General features: G+C 40.6%; 1 protein-coding gene across 1 annotated transcript; it reads left to right on the top strand.

The window, feature by feature from the left end:
- The first annotated feature begins 3313 nt into the window (after nucleotides 1-3313).
- On the top strand, nucleotides 3314-18609 carry sacs2 (sacsin molecular chaperone 2). Its single transcript, XM_030786685.1, has 8 exons — nucleotides 3314-3430; nucleotides 4145-4256; nucleotides 5185-5331; nucleotides 5513-6932; nucleotides 7019-7107; nucleotides 7547-13508; nucleotides 13593-14141; nucleotides 14172-18609. Exons 1-8 carry the CDS (start codon nucleotides 3314-3316, stop codon nucleotides 18607-18609), a joined length of 12834 nt encoding a protein of 4277 aa, XP_030642545.1.
- The last annotated feature ends 1649 nt before the right edge of the window (nucleotides 18610-20258 follow it).

The raw sequence follows: 20258 nt of genomic DNA, 5'->3' as shown, positions 1-20258 counted from the left end.
ACAGGGACCGAATGGCTCGCAGCAGCGAACCTGGCACCCCATACTCCCGCAGTACCCCCCACAGGACACCCCAGGGAACACAATCGTAAGCCTTCTCCAGGTCCACAAAACACATGTAGACTGGATTGGCAAATTCCCATGATCCCTCCAGTACCTGTGCAGGGGTGAACAGCTGGTCCGCTGTTCCACGGCCAGGACGGAATCCACATTATTCCTCCTGGATCTGAGGTTTGACAATCGGCCGCTGTCTCCTTTCCAGTACCCTGGAGTAGGCTTTCCCAGGGAGGCTGAGCAGTGTGATACCCCGATAATTGGAGCACACTCTCCGGTTCCCTTTTTTAAAAATGGGGACCACCACCCCCATCTGCCACTCCACAGGCACTGTCCCTGACTCCCACGCAACGTTGAAGAGGCATGTCAGCCATGACAGCCCAACAACATCCAAAGCCTTCAGCATTTCAGGGTGGATCTCATCCACTCCTGGCGCCTTGCCACTGCGGAGTTTTCTAACTGCCTCAGTGACCTCTGCCAGAGAGATGGGTGACGACCCTCCTGAATCTTCTGGCCCTGCCTCCTCTGTGGAGGGCGTGTCAGTTGGGTTTAGGAGCTCCTCAAAGTGTTCCTTCCACCGTCCGACCAAATCCTCAGTTGAGCTCAGGACCACCACCGGGTCCTTGGGTTGCTGCCACAACAGGCACCAACAACTGTCTGGCCACAGCTCAAAGCTGCCACTTCAACAATGGAGGCTCTGAACAGGGTCCATTCGGACTCCATGTCCCCAGCCTCCCTCGGGATCAGGGAGAAGCTCCTCTGGAGGTGTGAGTTGAAGATCTTCCGTACAGGGTCCTCAGCCAGCCGTTACCAGTTCACCCTCACTATGCACTTGGGTTTACCAGGTCTGTTCGGCAGCCTCCCCCGCCATCTGATCCAACTCACCACCAGGTGGTGATCAGTTGACAGCTCTGCCCCTCTCTTTACCCGAGTGTCCAGCACATACGGCCGCAGGTCTGATGAGAAGACTACAAAGTCGATCATCAACCGTTGGCCTAAGGAGCTCTGGTATCAGGTACACTTATGAGCTGCCTTATGCTCAAACATGGTGTTCGTTATGGACAATCCATGACTCGCACAGAAGTCCAACAACAAAGCACCACTCGGGTGCAGATCGAGTCCCCAGATGGTGTCTTCACTAGGACACTTTCCAGTGTATCTAGGAAGGCTGGGTACTCTGAGCTGCCGTTCGGCGCGTACGCCGTCACGACAGTCAGAGATTTCCCCCCTGCAACCTGAAGGCGCAGTTAGGCAACCATTTCGTTCACCGGAACAAACTCCAACACAGCAGCGCTCAGTCAGGGGCTAACAAGTAACCCCACACCTGCCCGTCGCCTCTCACACCAGGCAACTCCAGAGAAGGACAGAGTCCAGCCCCCATCCAGGAGTTTGGTTCTAGAGCCAAGGCTGTGCGTAGAAGTGAGCCCAACTATATCTAGTTGGTATCGCTCCACCTCCCGCACAAGTTCCAGCTCCTTCCCCCCCAGAGAGGTGACGTTCCATGTACCAAAAGCCAGTTTCTGTACCGTAAGTCCAGTCCGCTGGGGCCCTCACCCCATCCTGCCACCTGTGTGGCATCACACCCGGCCCCTATTTCTCCCCTCGAAGGTGGTGGGCCCACGAGAGAGTTAGGAACCTTCCTAAGCAAAAGGACTATTTGGATGCACCCTTAGTCTTTGGTTGTCATGGGAAACCGTAGACCCCAACCGCTCCCTCAAAGGATATAGCTTGTTGGCCGCTCCGTCTCTGGCCCAGGAACGACGAGCCCGGTGCAAATTAACTTTACTAAGTAACCAACATAAGCCTTCATTGCTCCGCCCTCGGACTCTGTCACGAAATTAGCTAAATGTAGCACTCGTTCAATACAATCACTTTAAGTAATTGGTGGCATGGGTAACTAACTATATAAAATAAACAAAGACAGCGAAGAGAATAGACGGCGACTACACTTAAACTATACTGACCGAAATATCAAAAAGGAACCTCAAATTATTTCTATTTCGTCTTCTTTACAGTCTTTCTTCTGCAGTCCTGTCTCCCACACCACATTATCCCAGCTTACCCACTCAAAGACCCGAACGAGCGCTAGTCCAAGCCCCAACCATGGCCTCCATTACACAGCAGAATACCTAGTTCATAAAATATTTTGAAGACTGAGAAGACCTGTATTTGTGTAATATCTAAACTATATACCTCATGCGCCTCTGCCACCCACATCTGTTTTTCTCATGAGCACCAAGGCGGCCAATTGATAGCTTGCTGCTCTGATGAAAACCAAAATGGTTGAAGAATGTGTTTTATGTTGAAAGAGTCCTAATGTGACCGTTTTTAAGCCTTCACCCTTTCAAAGTTTTAATGTACTGTAAAACAAACAAATAAACAAAAAACCACGAGGCCCTACATCTGTATTTAAGAAAATATTAAGATATGAAGGTCAGTCCACAGTCATAATCTATGCGAGATTTTACACAGGATCACTGTCATACTTAAAAAGGGGACAAAGTGTCCAGTTTTATCTTTTTGTATTTTATATGTACAATCTGAGCATTAATGAAGTCAGTGGCTGTAAGATTTTTTTTTTTTGCACATGATTCTACAATTTAATCTCAGTGCTGTATTGGTGATTGTACGCTGCCTGGCCACAAAAAAGGTGACACATTCTAATATTTTGTTGGATCGCTTTTAGCTTTGATTACGGCATGCATCCCCCGTGGCATTGTTTCGATAACCTTATGCAACGTCACAACATTGATTTCCACTCAGAGTTGCATGAATTTTTCGCTGGGATCTTATTGATGACAGAGTCTAACCACTCTGTAAGGTCTTCTCCAGCACATCCCAAAGACTTTCAGTGGGCTTAAGGTCAGGACTGGGGTGACCAATTCATGTGTGAAAATGATTCTTCATGCTCTCCTAACCACTCTTTCACAATTTGAGCCCAATGAATTTTGGCATTGTTGTCGTGGAATATGCCCGTGCCATCAGGGAAGAAAAAATCTATTGATGGGATAACCTGGTCATTCAGTACATTCAGGTCCTTAGCCGACTTCATTTTGTTGCCAGGTAACATTGCTGAGCCTAGACCCGACCAATTGAAGCAACCCTAGATCATAACACTGCCTCCATAGGCTCCAAATCCACATGGCGACTTTTTTTTGGCCAGGACAATGTATTTGTGCAAGAATGTTGTGTCCCCTATTTTGTTTTTCAGTATCACAAAATGCTTTTTCTATTTTAATGTTACTATTTTTCTCCGAAACTGATGTTTGCCCAATGTAACTTTGTCATCAGAAATGCATTTGGAGCCTCCCCTCCACCTTTTATTGACCTCTTGAGGGACATTCTGAGAAGATACCCAGATGGAGGACAAATACTGAAGGTAGGCTTTATATACTAGGGGTTGCACGAGTGCATAATTTTATAACTTCTCCCCTGCTGTTTTCCTGTGAATCTCCCATATTTTTAACGTTTCATAACGTTAGGCCCACACATCCAGACTAGGGGTTGTGCAGGGTAGCCTACTCAAACACTCAAGTTCTCGAGCAGTTACGTCAATTCTCAAGTTTCTACAATGAATACTCATTAATCACGGTATCATCGACACACCGCCATTGCATAAGGTAAGACCAAGTGTTATCTTCATATCATATCATAACACATATGTTAGAGCCATCTTTGAGAAATCCGTCCACAACTCACAATTGTTGCTCGTTTATTTAATCATAACAGTTGGGAAAGTAAATTTGCACAGTGAAATGCAACAATAAAGCAAACACACATTTGGTAATCCATTCTTCCTCTTGTTTACCTGAGTGCCTGAGAGATCTAGCATCACGTGGTTAATGAGTACTCGATGTTAATGAAGAAACTCGAGAATTGATGTAACTGCTCGAGAACTCAAATGCTCGAGTACTCTGTGCAAGCCCTATTATATATATATATATATGATGCTATGTAAATCTTTGTAAATCTTTGTATTTTCAGTTGTTAAGTCCTGATCGTACAGTAAGAGTGAAAGTATTGCTGTAGCCCAATAAATTGAAACTGTTCATTTGGGATAAGTATGTGAATATTTTCCATTAATCTGAAACAGGAGCTGATACAGAACGCAGATGATGCAAAGGCAACAGAGGTTTTGTTTGTCCATGATGAGAGACACTATGGCAAGCATAACCTCTGGCATGATGAACTTGGAAAGTATCAAGGTACTCAAGGGTTTTTTTTGTTTTGTTTTGTTTTTTTAATGAAATGCCTGACTTTTGATTGTGTTATTTATTGCTGGTTATGGAGTGGAAGGACATTAACCATAACAATGTCTTGAAGATTACTTTTTCAATACAATACAAACTCAGTACTGTTATTGTAGGAATAAGAGTATTTTGGAATAAACCTCATAATCTGTCAACGGGATCCATTCATGCAGGATCTGGAGAGCTGAAATTCCCACCAGTTAATCAGCTTCAGTCCACAAACTCAGATTTTGTTTTATGATTTTATGATTAAGAAAATGCTGATCCCTTCTTAGTTTGCCTTGAACACCACCATCATAGAGGAACATTTATATTTATGTAAATAAAAATTGTAAAAAATAAAGGTGGTACCACTTATTGACACTTGTAGAAAGTGGTAAAATCAATGACGGTATCCAGTGAGTTTCATCTCTTACATGTTGTTCAAAAACTTCTTATTTGTGGCCTTTCGAGCATTTTAGCAATTAACACTCTAATTATAGTACACCCCCCCCCCCCCCCCAATGTAAACTACTTTTTTCTGCTGAAAACACCCAACATTGATCTATGCAAAAGCGCTACACAGAAAAATGAGAAAATCTTATCCAAAATTTTGAAAATACTGAACAGACATAATAAACACTGACATATCCTATGTATCTAACATTATTATGTTTGATCTATTTGTCACACACACACACACACACAAAAGAGAGATAAGCATGTTCTGTTCATTCGAAATCATGATGTATGTTATAAATCCATCAACAGTATGGTGATCAAAAAAGATGAAGTTGAAATTTTGCTGAAAATTTTTCACAAAAGCAAAATGTTGGATTTACAACAGACAAGACATTTGTCAACTAATAATACCAATATATCATAAACATGGTCTTTGGTTCAGGTCCTGCCCTGTATGCTTTTAATAATGCTGTCTTCACTGAGGATGACTGGAGAGGTATTCAGACCACATGCAGAAGCACCAAACGAGATAATCCAGACAAAGTGGGAAGATTTGGGATTGGCTTCAACTCTGTCTATCATGTAACAGGTGAAAATATGAAATGGCTTATGGAACACAGTAGTCAATAATTAGCCATTATCTTGATGATATTCATTTAATTCTGGTGTAAATTTTAATGATAAATGTTATGCTTGCCTTTTTCTCTTGTAACAGGTCTTGTCAAATGTTCTCTTTTAGAAATGTGATTATTTTAAATTTCCATTTGTAGATTTGCCTTCTGTATTAAGTTCCAAACATCTTGGCCTATTTGACCCTCAAGAGAAGTTCTTTGGAGATGGTGAGGGTGGCTACCAATGGTCTTTGGATGATGAAGATGACAGAGACAGCCTTTTGAGCTTGTCTGATCAATTCCAACCATTTCGAGACATTGTTCAACAAGTGACTGACTATACATGGGAGAACATTATCAGTGAACGCAATTTCAACGGAACACTTTTTCGATTCCCCTTGCGTAGTGAGCCCTCTGAGATTTCAGACAACCTGTATGACTCAGGGAAAATGAGGGAGCTCTTCCGCAGTTTTAGTGCAGATGCAGACCTTAGCCTTCTGTTCTTAAAAAACGTGTCATCTATTTCTTTAATGCACATTGGCAAAAGTGGCACCATCAACACTGAGCTGAAATTGTCTGCCTCCACGGAACATGAAATTTTGCATGATCAAGAGGAGTCTGTGGATGGCAGAACATACAGCAGAAGTGTATCTTGCAAATCATCTGGAAAAGAAACCGAAATAAAGTGGCTCATGACTACTTGTCGCTTGAAAGAAGGCCATTCTCCACAGATAGATTCTCTTGCTAAGAAGCTGCGCTATCGATGTCAAGTTGATGCTGCGTTCCCTTATAGTGAGGACCGAGACATTTTAAATGGAAGACTGTGCTGCTTTCTACCCCTTCCAAACAATGAATCTAACAAGACTGGGCTTCCAATTCACATTAATGCATGCTTTGGTCTCACAGACAACAGAAGGGACATCAAGTGGCAAGAAGAGGATCAGAAATATGATGAAGCTGCAAGATGGAATGAACTGCTGGTGAAAGAGCTTCTTCCTCACACATATTTGATGATCATCATGGGTGCCATTCATTTTTCCAAACAGTCCTTCTTACCATCCTCTTCAGTATATCATCTTTGGCCTGACATGAACAAGATCAAACACAAAAACAAATGGCGCGAAGTCACCACTGAAATGCTCAAACACTTGTTTCAAAATAAGGCAGTTTTTTGTCTCGCTGGAAATGAGGACGTCTGGGTGACTCCTTCAGAAACCGTGTTTCCAACCCGTGCCATCGATCCTGAGACAATGTCTGCTGTGACAAGAGTATGTACTGCACAACAAGAAAATCTGGTCACCATTCCAGATCATGTACTAGAGGATGTTCAATGCTTCTTTCCAGAGCCTGACAAAATAAAATGGGTAACTCCATCTCTCATTAGAGATGTCTTGCGGAGATGTGAAGTGGAAAAACTCAGTAAATGTGACAAGCTCTCTCTTCTGGGCTATGTTCTGAGTGATGCGAAGTACAATGAGCTATGGGGTCTTAAGCTTCTGCCACTCAGTGATGGATCTTTTAAGTCATTCACCAATGAGGATAAAAACACCGCTTTGATAGACAATGAAAAATTTCCAAGGTCAGGTTAAAATTCATTTAAAAAAAGCATACATAATTTGATTGAATGTATTCTGCACTGTAATAATGTCTGTTTTCTTTTCATAGAGTGCTGTTACCATTTTGCAGAGAAATGTTTCTGCCTTATGATCTATGCAGCAAAGTTTTTCACCATCTACGGCAACTGGCAGCCACAGGTAAAAACTCCTTACTTGATTTTACAGTCCTCGTCACACAGAGTGAATGCAGAATCCTCTAAAGTTGTTCATAACTCTGAAAAACATGGGATAAAAATAATTTAACCAGTGAAGATTTTGAGCACATTTACATCAAGAAATATGGCTAGTCCCTCATTTATAGACTCATTTATATTCTCATTTGATCAAAAACTAAAACTCCACATAGATCATACATGATACATATTTGCACTAAACACTATTTTAGACAACGTGTTTCTTTTTTAGTTATGAATAAATAAGAGGTTCCTCATCAATGACTTGAACATGTTTGAGGGAGTAGTGATTTATATTTGCAAACGGGCAGTGGAATATATAAAAATACAGAATTCTCTCTTGCTCTTTGATTCATTCAATACATATTGTTGTGAGCATGTCTATTTTACGTGTATAATTTCAGGAATGTATAAAGTATTCAATCTGGACGCTTCAAACATTGCTGTTTTTACCAAGAAGAGTTTACCCAGAGAGTGGGAAGATACACAGACTCATGTGACATGGAAAATAGGACATCAAGATCATCCACCCATGAACTGGCTAGCAGAATTCTGGAAATATTTGAGTACACAGCAGCTAAGTGACTTCATAGGCATGCCTGTTATTCCAGTCGAACCACTTCAAAGCAGAAACAGTTCTGTCTCATTGGCAAGATTACAGAGTAAAACAACTTTGATTTTTCAGAGTTCTACCCAGATTAGCTTACCTGATCAAATTCAGAAAGTGGTACAGAGGGTAGGAGGCACAGTCATAATAAAGGACAAGTGTCTAAGGCATGATGATCTTGACAGTTATGTGCTGCCACCATCTCCAAAAAGCATCCTGAAAATCTTCTCGAACTTAAAACACAACATGGTCATAAGAGGTGTTACCTCTGCGTCTAAGGGGGAAAAAGATGAGATTAAATCATATTTCTCTACTTTGAATTCCCTCTGTCACAGTGAACTGGATGTAATCTTAACATTGCCATTGTTCCAATTAATGACGGGGGAATATGTTGCCGCTCGGTCTAAGAAGGCAGTTGTTCTCAGTTCAGCCCCATTTATTCCAAAGGATCTTCCCATTCCTGACACAATTGTGCAATGTGCTACTGAGGCTGACCGCAGGCTTCTGACCCTACTCAATATTGACCTTCTTGAGCCAGCTCAATTGGCTGTCCATTTGGTTGACTGCTTTGAGAACATTTTTTTCCAAAGACAGGAGCAACAGAAAATAATGACTTGGATTCTGGAACATGGAGGTCTTCTCTTTTCACAGAGTGCAGAGTTACTCAGAAAATGTAAGGATCTGGAATTCATTGAGACAGGGAATGGAGAGCACAAAAAACCTGCAGCCGTTTTTGATCCCACTAATAAGACATTTCAGGATCTTTTGGATGTGGATTCCTTTCCGACATCTATTTATATACGCATTCCACAAATGCTTGAGAGTTTAGCACGTCTTGGATTACAGACAAAAGAAACAGATCTGTCGCCAACACATATACTACAGGTTGCTGAACATATTGAGAGACTTCACATCCACTCAAAAAAGAAGATGTTCAAAAAAGCTGACACTCTGGTAAGAGTACTTAATGGTAATGACCTGCTCTCAAAATTTACAGAGCAGCAAATAGCACAGCTTCTACAGATACCGTGGTTACCCTGTAAAAATCCAGATGCAGTGGATGGTGAAAATAGAGACACTCAGGAGAGGAGTCTCTACAAACCTTTGGAGGTCAGGGCTTCAGAATTCTCAGATATTGTTGGACATGTCATGCCACTCACATCAGACCTGAGGCAAGGGATCTGCCAAAAGCTCAACCTTCAAAGTCCTCCCCCTGCTGAAAAGGTCATTGCAAATCTTGCTGCTCTAAGGTCAATGGCATTGGCAATGGAAAACCCTGATTCAGATGTAAACTTTAAAAGAAAGTTGCATAGCACTTATAAATATATGCAAGAGAATATTGAGGATTTCAGAAGGAAGATGAATATGAAATGCATACACTGGCTGTGGATTCAGAATCAGTTTGTCTCTCCGTGTGATGTGTTTTTAGCCTATCCCCCTGAGTTGGACCTTAGCCTATACATCAAAAAAGTGCCAGAGGAGTTTTGTCACTATAACAATCTGCTAACAGAGTTTGGCGTTAAAGAAACGCTTTCAGCAGAGGAAATTAAAGAAATACTTTATGACATTAAACAAATTATTGATGAGAGGGAGCCATCCTTTGGAAACTTCTCAGAGCTTAAGGTATCCACAGCGATTCTTGATTGGATACGAAAACATGAAATACCTGTTAAGGATGATATTCCAGTGCCTGTCATGGAGGAAAACCAAAGATTTACCTTGCAGCCACTCTCTAAAACTGTCTTCTGTGACATTAGCAGTGAAGGTTTGGATGCCTTGAGACAAGACAAGGAGGAATTCTATGTGATTCACCAGGAGATACTTCCTGTGACAGCAAAATGGCTGAAAATTCCATTCCTCAGTACTCGGGTTTTAAAACCTGAGTTTCTTGGGATTGAACAGTTTGGTCAAACTGAGCCTATTACTCAAAGAATCAAAAATATCCTCAAGGAATACGATGAAGAAAGTGATATTTTCAAAGAGGTCATACAAAATGCAGAAGATGCTGGGGCAAGAACGTGTAGGTTTATGCTTGACTTTAGAAGGCACACTGATCCTCCTGAAAGCCTCATTGATGGAGGCATGGAACTCTGCAATGGACCCTGCCTTTGGATATTCAATGATGAGCTTTTCTCAAAAGAAGACTGGGAAAATATTGTAAAAGTTGGTGCTGCTACAAAAGAAAACAAAATTGAGAAAATTGGGAAATTTGGAGTTGGTTTCAATGCTGTGTATCATGTGACTGATATTCCCTCTATCTTGAGTGGAAAAAACCTTCTCGTTCTTGATCCGAATGTGACACATCTGCAGAAGCACATTCATAGCAAAGCAAACCCTGGAATCAAACTGGACTTATTTCAACAGAGACTGTTTCGTATGTTCCCTGGACAGTTCAGATCTTATGAAGGCATTTTCAATTGTGATCTATCTAAGCAGAGCACCCAGAAATTTTACCAAGGAACTTTAATTAAATTACCATTCCGCACCCAAGCAGAAGCTGATAGGTCAGATATCAGCTCAAAGGTGTATGACCAAGAACGCATTGGTAGTTTTCAACAAGTCTTGACCTACAATTGTCAAGCAAATCTATTGTTTCTAAAGAACATTAACTTTCTGTCTCTCCAAATCCTGCCTGGAAATGCTTTTACACCACCACTTGATGACCAAATCCAGAATATCTTCACACTTTCCAAAGGAACTGTATGTACAATTGATATTCCAAATGAAATGCAACTCACGGAGACACAGAATGAGTCACTACAGTTTTTAATGAAATGTAATGCAAATTGCAAAAAGATTATTGATTTTTCTGCTGCAGCAATTGTTAAACTGGTCCAGGAACATGCAGAAGGAACAAGCATCCAGCACTGGCTTGTGTACTCATGTTTTGGATCAAAAGACTCTCTACAGATGTTCCACTCAGAAAATCACAGGTGTTTGTTTTCTTTGCCAGTTGGTGGTATTGCCGTACCTTTAAAAAGAGAGTGTGAAAATGGACCGTGGTGTCCTGAGGAGAAAAGTGTTGCTGGTCAGAGTTTTTGTTTTCTCCCACTCTCAGTTGAGACAGGCCTTCCAGTTAATGTCAATGGATCCTTTTCTATCACATCCAATCGAAAAGGACTTTGGGATACCGGAGTAAAACTTGATTGGAACAAAGCCTTGCTGCAGGATGCTGTCACCACTGCTTATGTTACATTAATGCTTGTACTTAAAAAGATGGTCCAAAGTGGGAAGATTGAAAATTATCCCTACTACACTTTTTGGCCTGATCGAGAGAAAGTAAACAAAGCATTCCAACCATTGGTTGACGCTTTCTACTCTTCCATAGCTCAGAAGTTTAATGGAAGAGACCTTGCACTCTTCAGTAATGGCAAAAAATGGTGCTCATTGAAGGACGCAAGATTTTTGGACCCAGCTATTGAAAAAAATGAAAAAGTGGGCGCACTAGCAATGGAAGTGTTTCTTAACAATAAAGAAACAAGTTACTGTGCAGTTTCTCTTCCTTCATGGGTCAGAAATAGCATTACACAGAGCGGCTTCAGCAAGATGTTACAGGACAGAACCTTCCATTGGAGTGAGTTTTACCAAGTCGTCTTTAAGAATCTGGATAACATAGATCCACATAACAGAAATACACTCATACTGAATGCCATTGATCTGAATGTGAAAACTGTTGATGACCTACTGAAGAGTCATCCTTGCATTCCTACACAGAGAGGTGGAAAACTTCAGCTCATCAAGAAACTTGTGAATCCATTTGGTAAAGTGGCGTGTTTGTACAAGCCTTCAGAAGGACGTTTTCTTGAGGGAGCCAAAACTGATTTCTTCTCCCCTAAAATAATTCAGCGGCTCTCAGAATTGGGAATGTTGAACGATCGCCTCCACATGGAGGACATAATAGAAAGAGCAAAGACCATACCCAAAGTTTGGGAGGAAGACAGACTGAAAGCCCAAAAGCGGCTGCAGTGCCTGTTTGACCTAATGAGGAACTGTTCAGAAGAAGAGCACACGTCACACTGGAACTCACTGAAGGATATAGCATTCATTCCTGTAGTGCCTCCTTTGGGTAAAAAACATGCAAGTGCACTTAAAAAGCCCTCTGAAATTTACAATGAAAATTGCCAGCATTTAGTAAATATGATAGAGTTTACAACTGATCTTTCACAACTGAACATACATGCACAAGATCCAGTCCTCAGGAAACTGGGAATCCAAGAAAGCCCATCTCTTGAAACTGTGCTCAAACAACTTCAAGCAGCACATGAACATTCTGAAATGTGTGATGGGTCTGAGCTCTTGAAGATTGCTTATGATTGTTATTTATATTTAAACGAATGGCTGGTTGAGGCACAAGGAGATCCTACTCTCATTGTAGTCAGTGCATCCTCATTTCCTTTCATTTTTGTTGAAGACAAATTTGTGAGTGTAAAGACAGTGGCAGAGAACACATCGTTTGAGGCGAGACCGTATCTCTATGTGCTTCCAAAAGCGTTTTCCAAATTCAGAACGCTATGGGAATGTGTAGGCATCCCAGACCAGTTCACAACAGAGCAGTTTGTTGCTGCCCTTGGGGAAATGAGTGGCAAAGGATGTCACCCACTTTCAGATTCAGATCTCCAGATTTGTCTTCTAATACTAAATTGGATTAGCTCTGAATCAGACCAGGCTGTAGACACAAGCCAGAAGAGTTGTGTTCTACCTGATGACAAAGGAGTGTTGAGACCCTCAAGCCAACTCCATTTCAATGACAGCCCATGGTTACCAATCTCAGATGGAATCACACTTTGTCACAGATCAATTTCCAGACATATAGCCATTCATTTTGGGGTTAATACCACAAGACACCACACCCTGCAAAAGCTTAAATTTGAGTTTTCACCTTTTTCAGAAGAGTTTGGACAACATGAGAGACTAACGGTTCGGCTTAAAAATATAATTGATACATATCCGTCTAAGAAGGATATTCTGAAAGAACTCATACAAAATGCAGATGATGCCAAGGCAACGGAAATCCACTTTGTGTGGGACAAAAGGAACCACACAACTGAGGAAACATTTGGGGAAAGATGGAACTTACTTCATGGTCCAGCATTGTGTGTATACAGCAACAATGTATTTACTGAAGCTGACCTTAAGGGTATTCAAAAGCTGGGGGAGGGCGCAAAACATGGCACTTTGGGAAGAACTGGGAAGTATGGACTTGGATTCAATTCTGTTTACCAGCTGACTGACTGTCCCTCAATCCTAACGGGTAACCGAAGGCTCTGCATATTTGATCCTAATTTGAAGTATGTGGAGGGTAGCACTATACGTTCACCAGGGATTATGTATCATGTCAACAAACTATTCACAGATTCATTTGTTGATGTCTACAACACTTTTCTACCATCAGATTTTGCTCTTCCTTCTGGAACCATGCTACGTCTTCCTTTTCGGACAAAAGACATGGCTGCAGAATCAGAAATATCTAAGCAAGAAGTTTCAGTTTCTGAGATTAAGGAACTGATTGCAGCCCTCTCTGAAGACCCTGAGGGACTAATTCTTTTCTTGCGGAACATAAAAAAAATACAGTTCCATGAAATAAGTGAAACAAAAAATAAACTGACCACTATATTCTCAGTTGAGAAGACAATACCTGAAAAAAGCAGCAAAGAATTGGCATCTTTTCACAAAGAGGTGCAGAATGGTCTTGATTCTGAAAAACTTGTAACGCCATGTAAAATACTTTATGATGTGGGAATTTCTTTGTCTAAGCAAAGCCATGATCTTGAGTCTGAACAGCCTGTGACACCATGTAAAATACTTAATGATGCAAGAATTTCGGCGTCGCAGCAAATTCCCAAAAAAAGCCAATGGGTAGTCGCTGAACAGTTCGGACCTTCTAAGCAGGTCAGTGAGATGGGGAATAAGGACCTCTATACAGGTATACCATGGGTAGCACTGGCGGCAAATACAGATGGCAAAACTGACCAGTTTAATGGAGTAACATTTTGTTCTTTGCCCCTGCCAGGGAATACTGGTCTTCCAGTGCATGTGAATGGAAATTTTGAGGTAGGCCAGTCAAGAAGGGGTCTGTGGAAAGAAGATGGTGGTGGTTTGAAAATGAAATGGAATCAGACATTGAAACTGGACATCATTGCACCACTTTACGCTGATCTCCTAAGTCATATTAGTTCAACTGTGAAGAGAGAGATCTGTTACAGTATTGGTTCTGTTGGCACACATTTGAATGGCAGTTATCTCAAATTTTTCCCCTTAGTCACAGAGAATGTTGGCCAAGATTGGCATGACATGATACATGAAGTATACAGGTCTATTGATGAGCGAAACCTCTGTGTTATTCCAGTTTTACATATCTTCACAGAGAAGATTGGAACCCAAACAATGAATAAGTTTCCGATTGGAACCCAAATAATGAAAAGGTTTCATGTTAAGTGGTCCAGCCTCAGAAAAGAACCGGTCAACGTGCCTCATTTTGCAAATGATGAGAATGAATACATCATTTCAGAATTGGAGGCTATTGGAATGCAAGTTGTCCCCTGTTCTTCACAAATGACTAAAATATGTAACAGTTTCCAATCTGCTCATGTTGAAGTGAAGACAGTCACTCCTTTCACGGTCAGAGAGTATTTGAAAAAGAAGACTTTGAATAACTCAAAACAAACTGGAGAGGAATTGCCATTACCCATTAAACAAACTCTGATTAAGAACAGAAGGAGATGCTCAGCGCTCCTAGACTACTGCATGAAGGATATCAATGAGGAAACATTAGACAATCTAAGTGGTTTACCTCTCCTTCTCACTCATGATGACAGACTGAGGACATTCAGTACTTACTCTCCAAAACATCTTACAAGGCTTGTCAAGCTCTTCCATGGCCATGAAGGAGATTTTGCAGATTACAAAGTCAATGGCGAACACATTGATAAGCTACAAACTGGTAACTATGTAAAAAAGCTGACGATTCGTTCTGCTGCTCCCTATCTGAAAACCATTCTCCAAGAGCTCCTTCAAAATTGTGAAGTGGACCACATGATCAATCTGTATATTCTGGATGAAGTTTTCAAAAAATGGTTAAAGCGGCTTTGGGATTTTTTCAACAGCTCTGAAATCGGGTCAAAAGATGGCCATGTTAGTTCCTTCAATGACATGATGACATTTCTCTCAGACATCCCAATTGTTCCAGTTAAAAGCCAAACTCAAAATGGCAAATGCGTGCTGGGAGCCTTGAAGGATCTTTCCAGTTTTCTTCCAGATAAACCTTCAGAGACTTCATCTATTCTATTTAAACTTGGAATCTTGAGGCTGGATCTGGCCTTCTTCACTGGATATTTTGGAATAGTAACCCCTATCAAGGAACAGTTATTAAATCCATTGGAACAAGATGCTGTCTTGGATCAAATCTACAACCATCCAAATCTACACTTTGAAAAACTGAGCAGCTCAGAATCTGACAATCTCCTATTGTATTTCCGGAACGGAACATCCAAAAATCAAGCTGACTATGACAGAAAGCTGAAGACATTACCATTATTTGAAACTATCCAAGGCAGACGACAAAGAATTGATGTGAGTGGAGAATTGTACATTCTTGATGTTGAAATTTTGAAATTGTATCCAGATTTGTTACTCTTTGGAGAAAATGACGTGTTCCTCGAGAATAATGAACTGAACAAGGGATTTTCAGGCAGAATGGGTATAAAAATCTTGAACGATCTGGAATTCTACATGCAATTCATTCTTCCCAACTTGAACAGATTGTCCACTGACCAGATTTTGAAGGTGGTCAAGGTGACTGTTGAACTGCAGCAAAAGTTCTCTCATTTGTTCAGACAAAGTGAAGAAAAGATTTACTCCAGTCTCAGTAAAATTAAATTCATACAGGATGTGAATGGACAGCTTCAGCTGGCCTCATACTTCTTTGATGAAGATGTACATCTGTATCAGGTTATGTTGCCAAGGGATAAATTCATACCTCAACACTTTTGGGAAAAAATCAAATCTGAGCCAAAAGCAGACAAGAGAAGTATAAAGGCACTCTTGAAACAACTTGGATTCAAGCATAAAGTGTCAAAAGAAGAGATGATCACATTTGCATTAGAAATTGAAAGTGGTGGTAAAGGGAACACCAAGAACTTAGAGGAGAGGTCCAAGCTGCTGCTGGAAGAAATTTTGAGGGAACCACAAAAGAAAGAAGAAAAGGAGTACGAGCAATTTATTCAGAGGATATCGCTAATCAAATTTATCATTCCACTTAAAATTCAAGATGATTTGTGTGCATTTCATCCACAATGTGCTGGAGGGCAAGACAGGCCCACTGTCTCCATAAGTGGTTCACTGATTTCATGTGATCCCTCTCATGAACTTTTAATATGGACCTCCATGCCAATATTACCATCATATGCATACACGCCTTATCAAAAAAAAACTCTGCAGTTAGGTGGTGCTGAGACTGAGCCTCCATTTAGCAAAATCGCGGAAAACTTACGTAATATCACTGGCATAGAATGCAATGATGAAAAACTGATTCAAATTAGGACTAAAGTTCTTGAGTATTCTTATGCATACCTCCTGAGAGTCAATTTTGATACTGCTCCTCTGTTGGATCTCCCTTTAGTGCTTGTGGAGGGAAATACAAAACTTGTCAAACCAAGCCACACTGTTTTGACAATTCAAAATGATTCTGAATTCAAGCCCTACCTGTATCAGCTACCTCCTGCACTGATGCTATACAAGGATTTCTTTCAAAAGATAGGTGTTGCTCCAACTCCCACACTAAAACATTACAGTAATGTTTTGAGTGACATTCACAAAGATTCCAGCCTCAAGGGAACACTGAATGCGAATCAGAGAAAAACAGTGAAACGATCTGTTGAGCAGCTTCTCTGTTTAATGAAAAATTCCAAGAATACACTGACACATGAGTTCCCCCTTCCACTCTACTTACCAGCAACAGATGGAAAATTATACTGCTCAAGTAGCTTGTACTTCAATGACACTTCCTTCAACAAAGAAAGATTGAAAAATTCACTGCAGAAACAAAAACTGAAACTTCTTGAGACTCTCAGTCATTGCCACCTCGGAGATGATCTGTACACTCACTGTGAGTTAGTCAAACTGCTACCAGAGGGTGCCCGTCCCTTAATGCTTTCACACGTTATAAAGCAGACAGAATCTAACATAGAGCTCTGCACATATCAGGAAAACTGTCCAATGAAGGCAACTTTTCAAGAACCTTTAACATCCAAATACTTTTTGCATGGCCTTGTCTGTCTTATAAGAAAACAGAACAGCGGTGCAGACTCACAAGATAAAACCATTCAAATGTGCCAAAGCACTTTCAGCAAAATAAAAATCAAATGCTGTGAGGAACTTGAGACACATCTACAAATGGATCAAGGTCCATTACCAGACAGCACAATCACGTGTACGGTATTTGTTAGGAGGGAGGAGCATGGCTCTACTTTTTTTCTAAAGCACAATAATGAGTTGTCTCCCCGAATACAAAATCAAATAATTTTAAGTTTAACTGCTGAGATCAATGCACTTTTGGAAAATGCCTTAAGTTCAGATTTACTGCTGTGTCTACACGAGCTGCTGTATTGTGAAAGCATGGACGATGTAAACGAGTTGTTGGAAAGGAAGGGCATATTTCAAAGTGCGGAACAAATGGAGAATCAAAATGAACTCCCAGAGCCTGGGAGTCCTATTCCAGAAGAGTGGATTGACTGCCTTGATATGGACCTTTTCAACAACTTTGATGAGGGGGAATATGTTGGATTCAAAAGACTCTCAGATGAGGTCTATATCTATGCCATTGTTCTGGAATGTGTCAAGAGTTGTAGACAGCAAAATACTTTAACACGGCTTTTTAAAGTTCAAACTGGACCAGAAGAAATCGTTGAAGCAAGCTCTCTTGATCTCTATCGAATCAAAAGGCCAAACAAAAGGCCAAACAAAACGCCAGAAACATTAAATGTGAATCCATGCAGGGACATGGTGATCAAAGCAAATAAACAGGAGGCGCCAACAGGGACTCCTGTAGCACCCAAAGTCCACTCTCCACCCCATTCCTTGGAGGAAGCAAAAAGAGAAATTGACAGATCCTTAAAGGAGATTTGGTCTTTGAAAATTGAAGACAGACAAAAGGCAATTCATCGGCTTTACTTAAAGTGGCACCCAGACAAAAATCCAGACTGGGTCGATATAGCCACTGAAGCTTTCAAATATTTGAAAAACAAGATCAATGAACTGGAACTGGGACAATCTGGATCTTGTGCCTCAGGCTACAGTAGTGGTAGGTCTGGATTTAATTGGAATGCTGGAAACTTCTATCGACAATGGGACCAAGAGGCCTCATACCACAGAAGAGGGCGAGAATACTTTTACGGAAAGTACTCCTCTAGACAGTATAACTTTTGGTCATTCCATAGAGAGGAACAGCACAAGCCTAAACCTGAGGAAGCCCGTCGCTGGTACAAACAAGCCAAGTGTGATCTCAATGCTGCGCATAATGACACTGGGGGAAGGAGCACTGAGTGGTGTCTCTTTAAAATACATCAGGCAGTGGAAAAAGCCCTGATAGCCGCAGAGTACAGGAAACGTGGTAAACACTCCAACATCTCCTCCATCACAAGTCATGCTCAGCAAGTGTCAACATACAGCCCAAATTTGAGATCTTTACCTGACATTGTGAAAAGCTTGACAGCACTTGGAGTGGATGCCAAGACAACTCAGTACCCAAATTACCATCGTTCTCCGCACATTCCAAACACACAGTTTAAGTCTGAAAATGAGAAATCAGCGCTGAATAAAGCATCAGAGCTTCTCAAGACAATAGAAACATACATCAGTGTGTGATTATTGAAAAACAAGACACCAGACTGTGGGATTTCCTTTATCCATCAAAGTGACATTTAATTCTGATCAACTTAAAAGGCTAATTTCTAATGTAATCGTTTGTTTTTTTGTTTTTTTTTTGGAAATTGATCTAATTTTGTTTAACTGATCTTTTGGTTGTTATTGTGGTGGAAATAGGCCTATCCTAAAAAGAACTGGTTTGAAAGTTTAAATATTCTGACATCCTTTTTCATATTTTGAATCCTGTGTGGTTCTGACTAGTACTAGATTTACATAACCTACAATCATGACAAAAATCTTATAGCTCTCTGGTTCTGATACATCACTGATTATTTTTGTGTTTGGTTCTGTATCAATAATTTGACTTTTTTTCCCCTTATCTCATTCTTAGCCTTTTCTCAGCTTCTTATAAAGTTATTCTGAATATTTGTTACCCATGTAATGTCTTATGTATGTCTTATTACCTATGCGTCAAAGACATGTTAAACAGTGTTTAGTCTGAAAAAGCACATCAATAAATAATGCCACAAAATCACTGAAGCATAAACCTAAAGTTTAAATGTTAAAACTTTAAATCAAATGCATTGCACTGTATCAGTCCTCTCAAATTGCAGTTTTTTTTATTCAGTCTGATAAAAGCACTGTATTTATTAAGAAATGATGTTAACAAAAAGACAAAAAGCAACATCAGCCAAACAGATACTGCAAGAACTCTGAGAACAACCTAAGGTCTAGGGGACCCAAACACTGACCCTCACTCAGATCATTTCCTTTCCCTAATTGTGCTTTGCCATTCTTAAAGAAATCCGGTCTGCTCATCCCCTTTGCCTTTCATTGTATAAAACTTAACATGAATATTTGTTCACACTTTCCTCTCATTACTCTATGCTTCAGAGAGAGAGAAAAATGTTACAGTTTGTTTAGTTTTGGAATACCACAGAACAGCTTATGTCTTTTCTTCGGTTGCTGCTAAAACCATTCCTATGAAGTCCGTAACTTACGGCATTCCAGTAATAACTTAACTAACTCAAATTCTGTACATAATTACATCAAGCTTGCTGGCTTATCATGAGTGGTGTACACATGAGAAGAGAGAGAATGCAGCAATTTTTTTTACAAGTGGTCTTTACAATGCTGGCCTACTCACTATATAGTGAATGAGTTATTACAATACATGCGACAGTTACAGTTTTCTGACCAGCCCTGAAACGTTTCGGTATGTTATTCCAGTCTCTCCTGCAATTTTAAGTTTTCCTGAAGTCATGATGATGTTGCATGAAATGATCTGAAAACTATCTCAGTTTGGAGGATAAAAGATATACAAGTTTACATTTAATCAGTTACTCCTCGGCTGAAGAGTCCAGTGCACCACTAATGTTTTACAATTCAACTGACAAGTCCACTTACACTGAAATCAAAGAGTATAACCTCACTTCTCTCATCAGTGGCTGATGTCTGCTAAACTAGATGTGGTAGGTAAAACAAAAACAAGCAGACTTGCTATGCCCAAGCTAAATTAATTCGGTTTAAAATATTCTGTGTGGATGGTGCGAAATGATGGTATTTAACTTTTATGTTGGCTTAATCCAATAACAATCATTTGAGAGGCTGAATTAAAACTGTCAAAGTGTAAGAACATTCCTCAAAAG

The sequence above is a fragment of the Chanos chanos genome, chromosome 10 (genome assembly GCF_902362185.1).
Source record: "Chanos chanos chromosome 10, fChaCha1.1, whole genome shotgun sequence".
NCBI lineage: Eukaryota > Metazoa > Chordata > Actinopteri > Gonorynchiformes > Chanidae > Chanos > Chanos chanos.
Note: the sequence above shows the minus strand (reverse complement) of the source record. Positions and strands in the feature narration are given on the sequence as shown.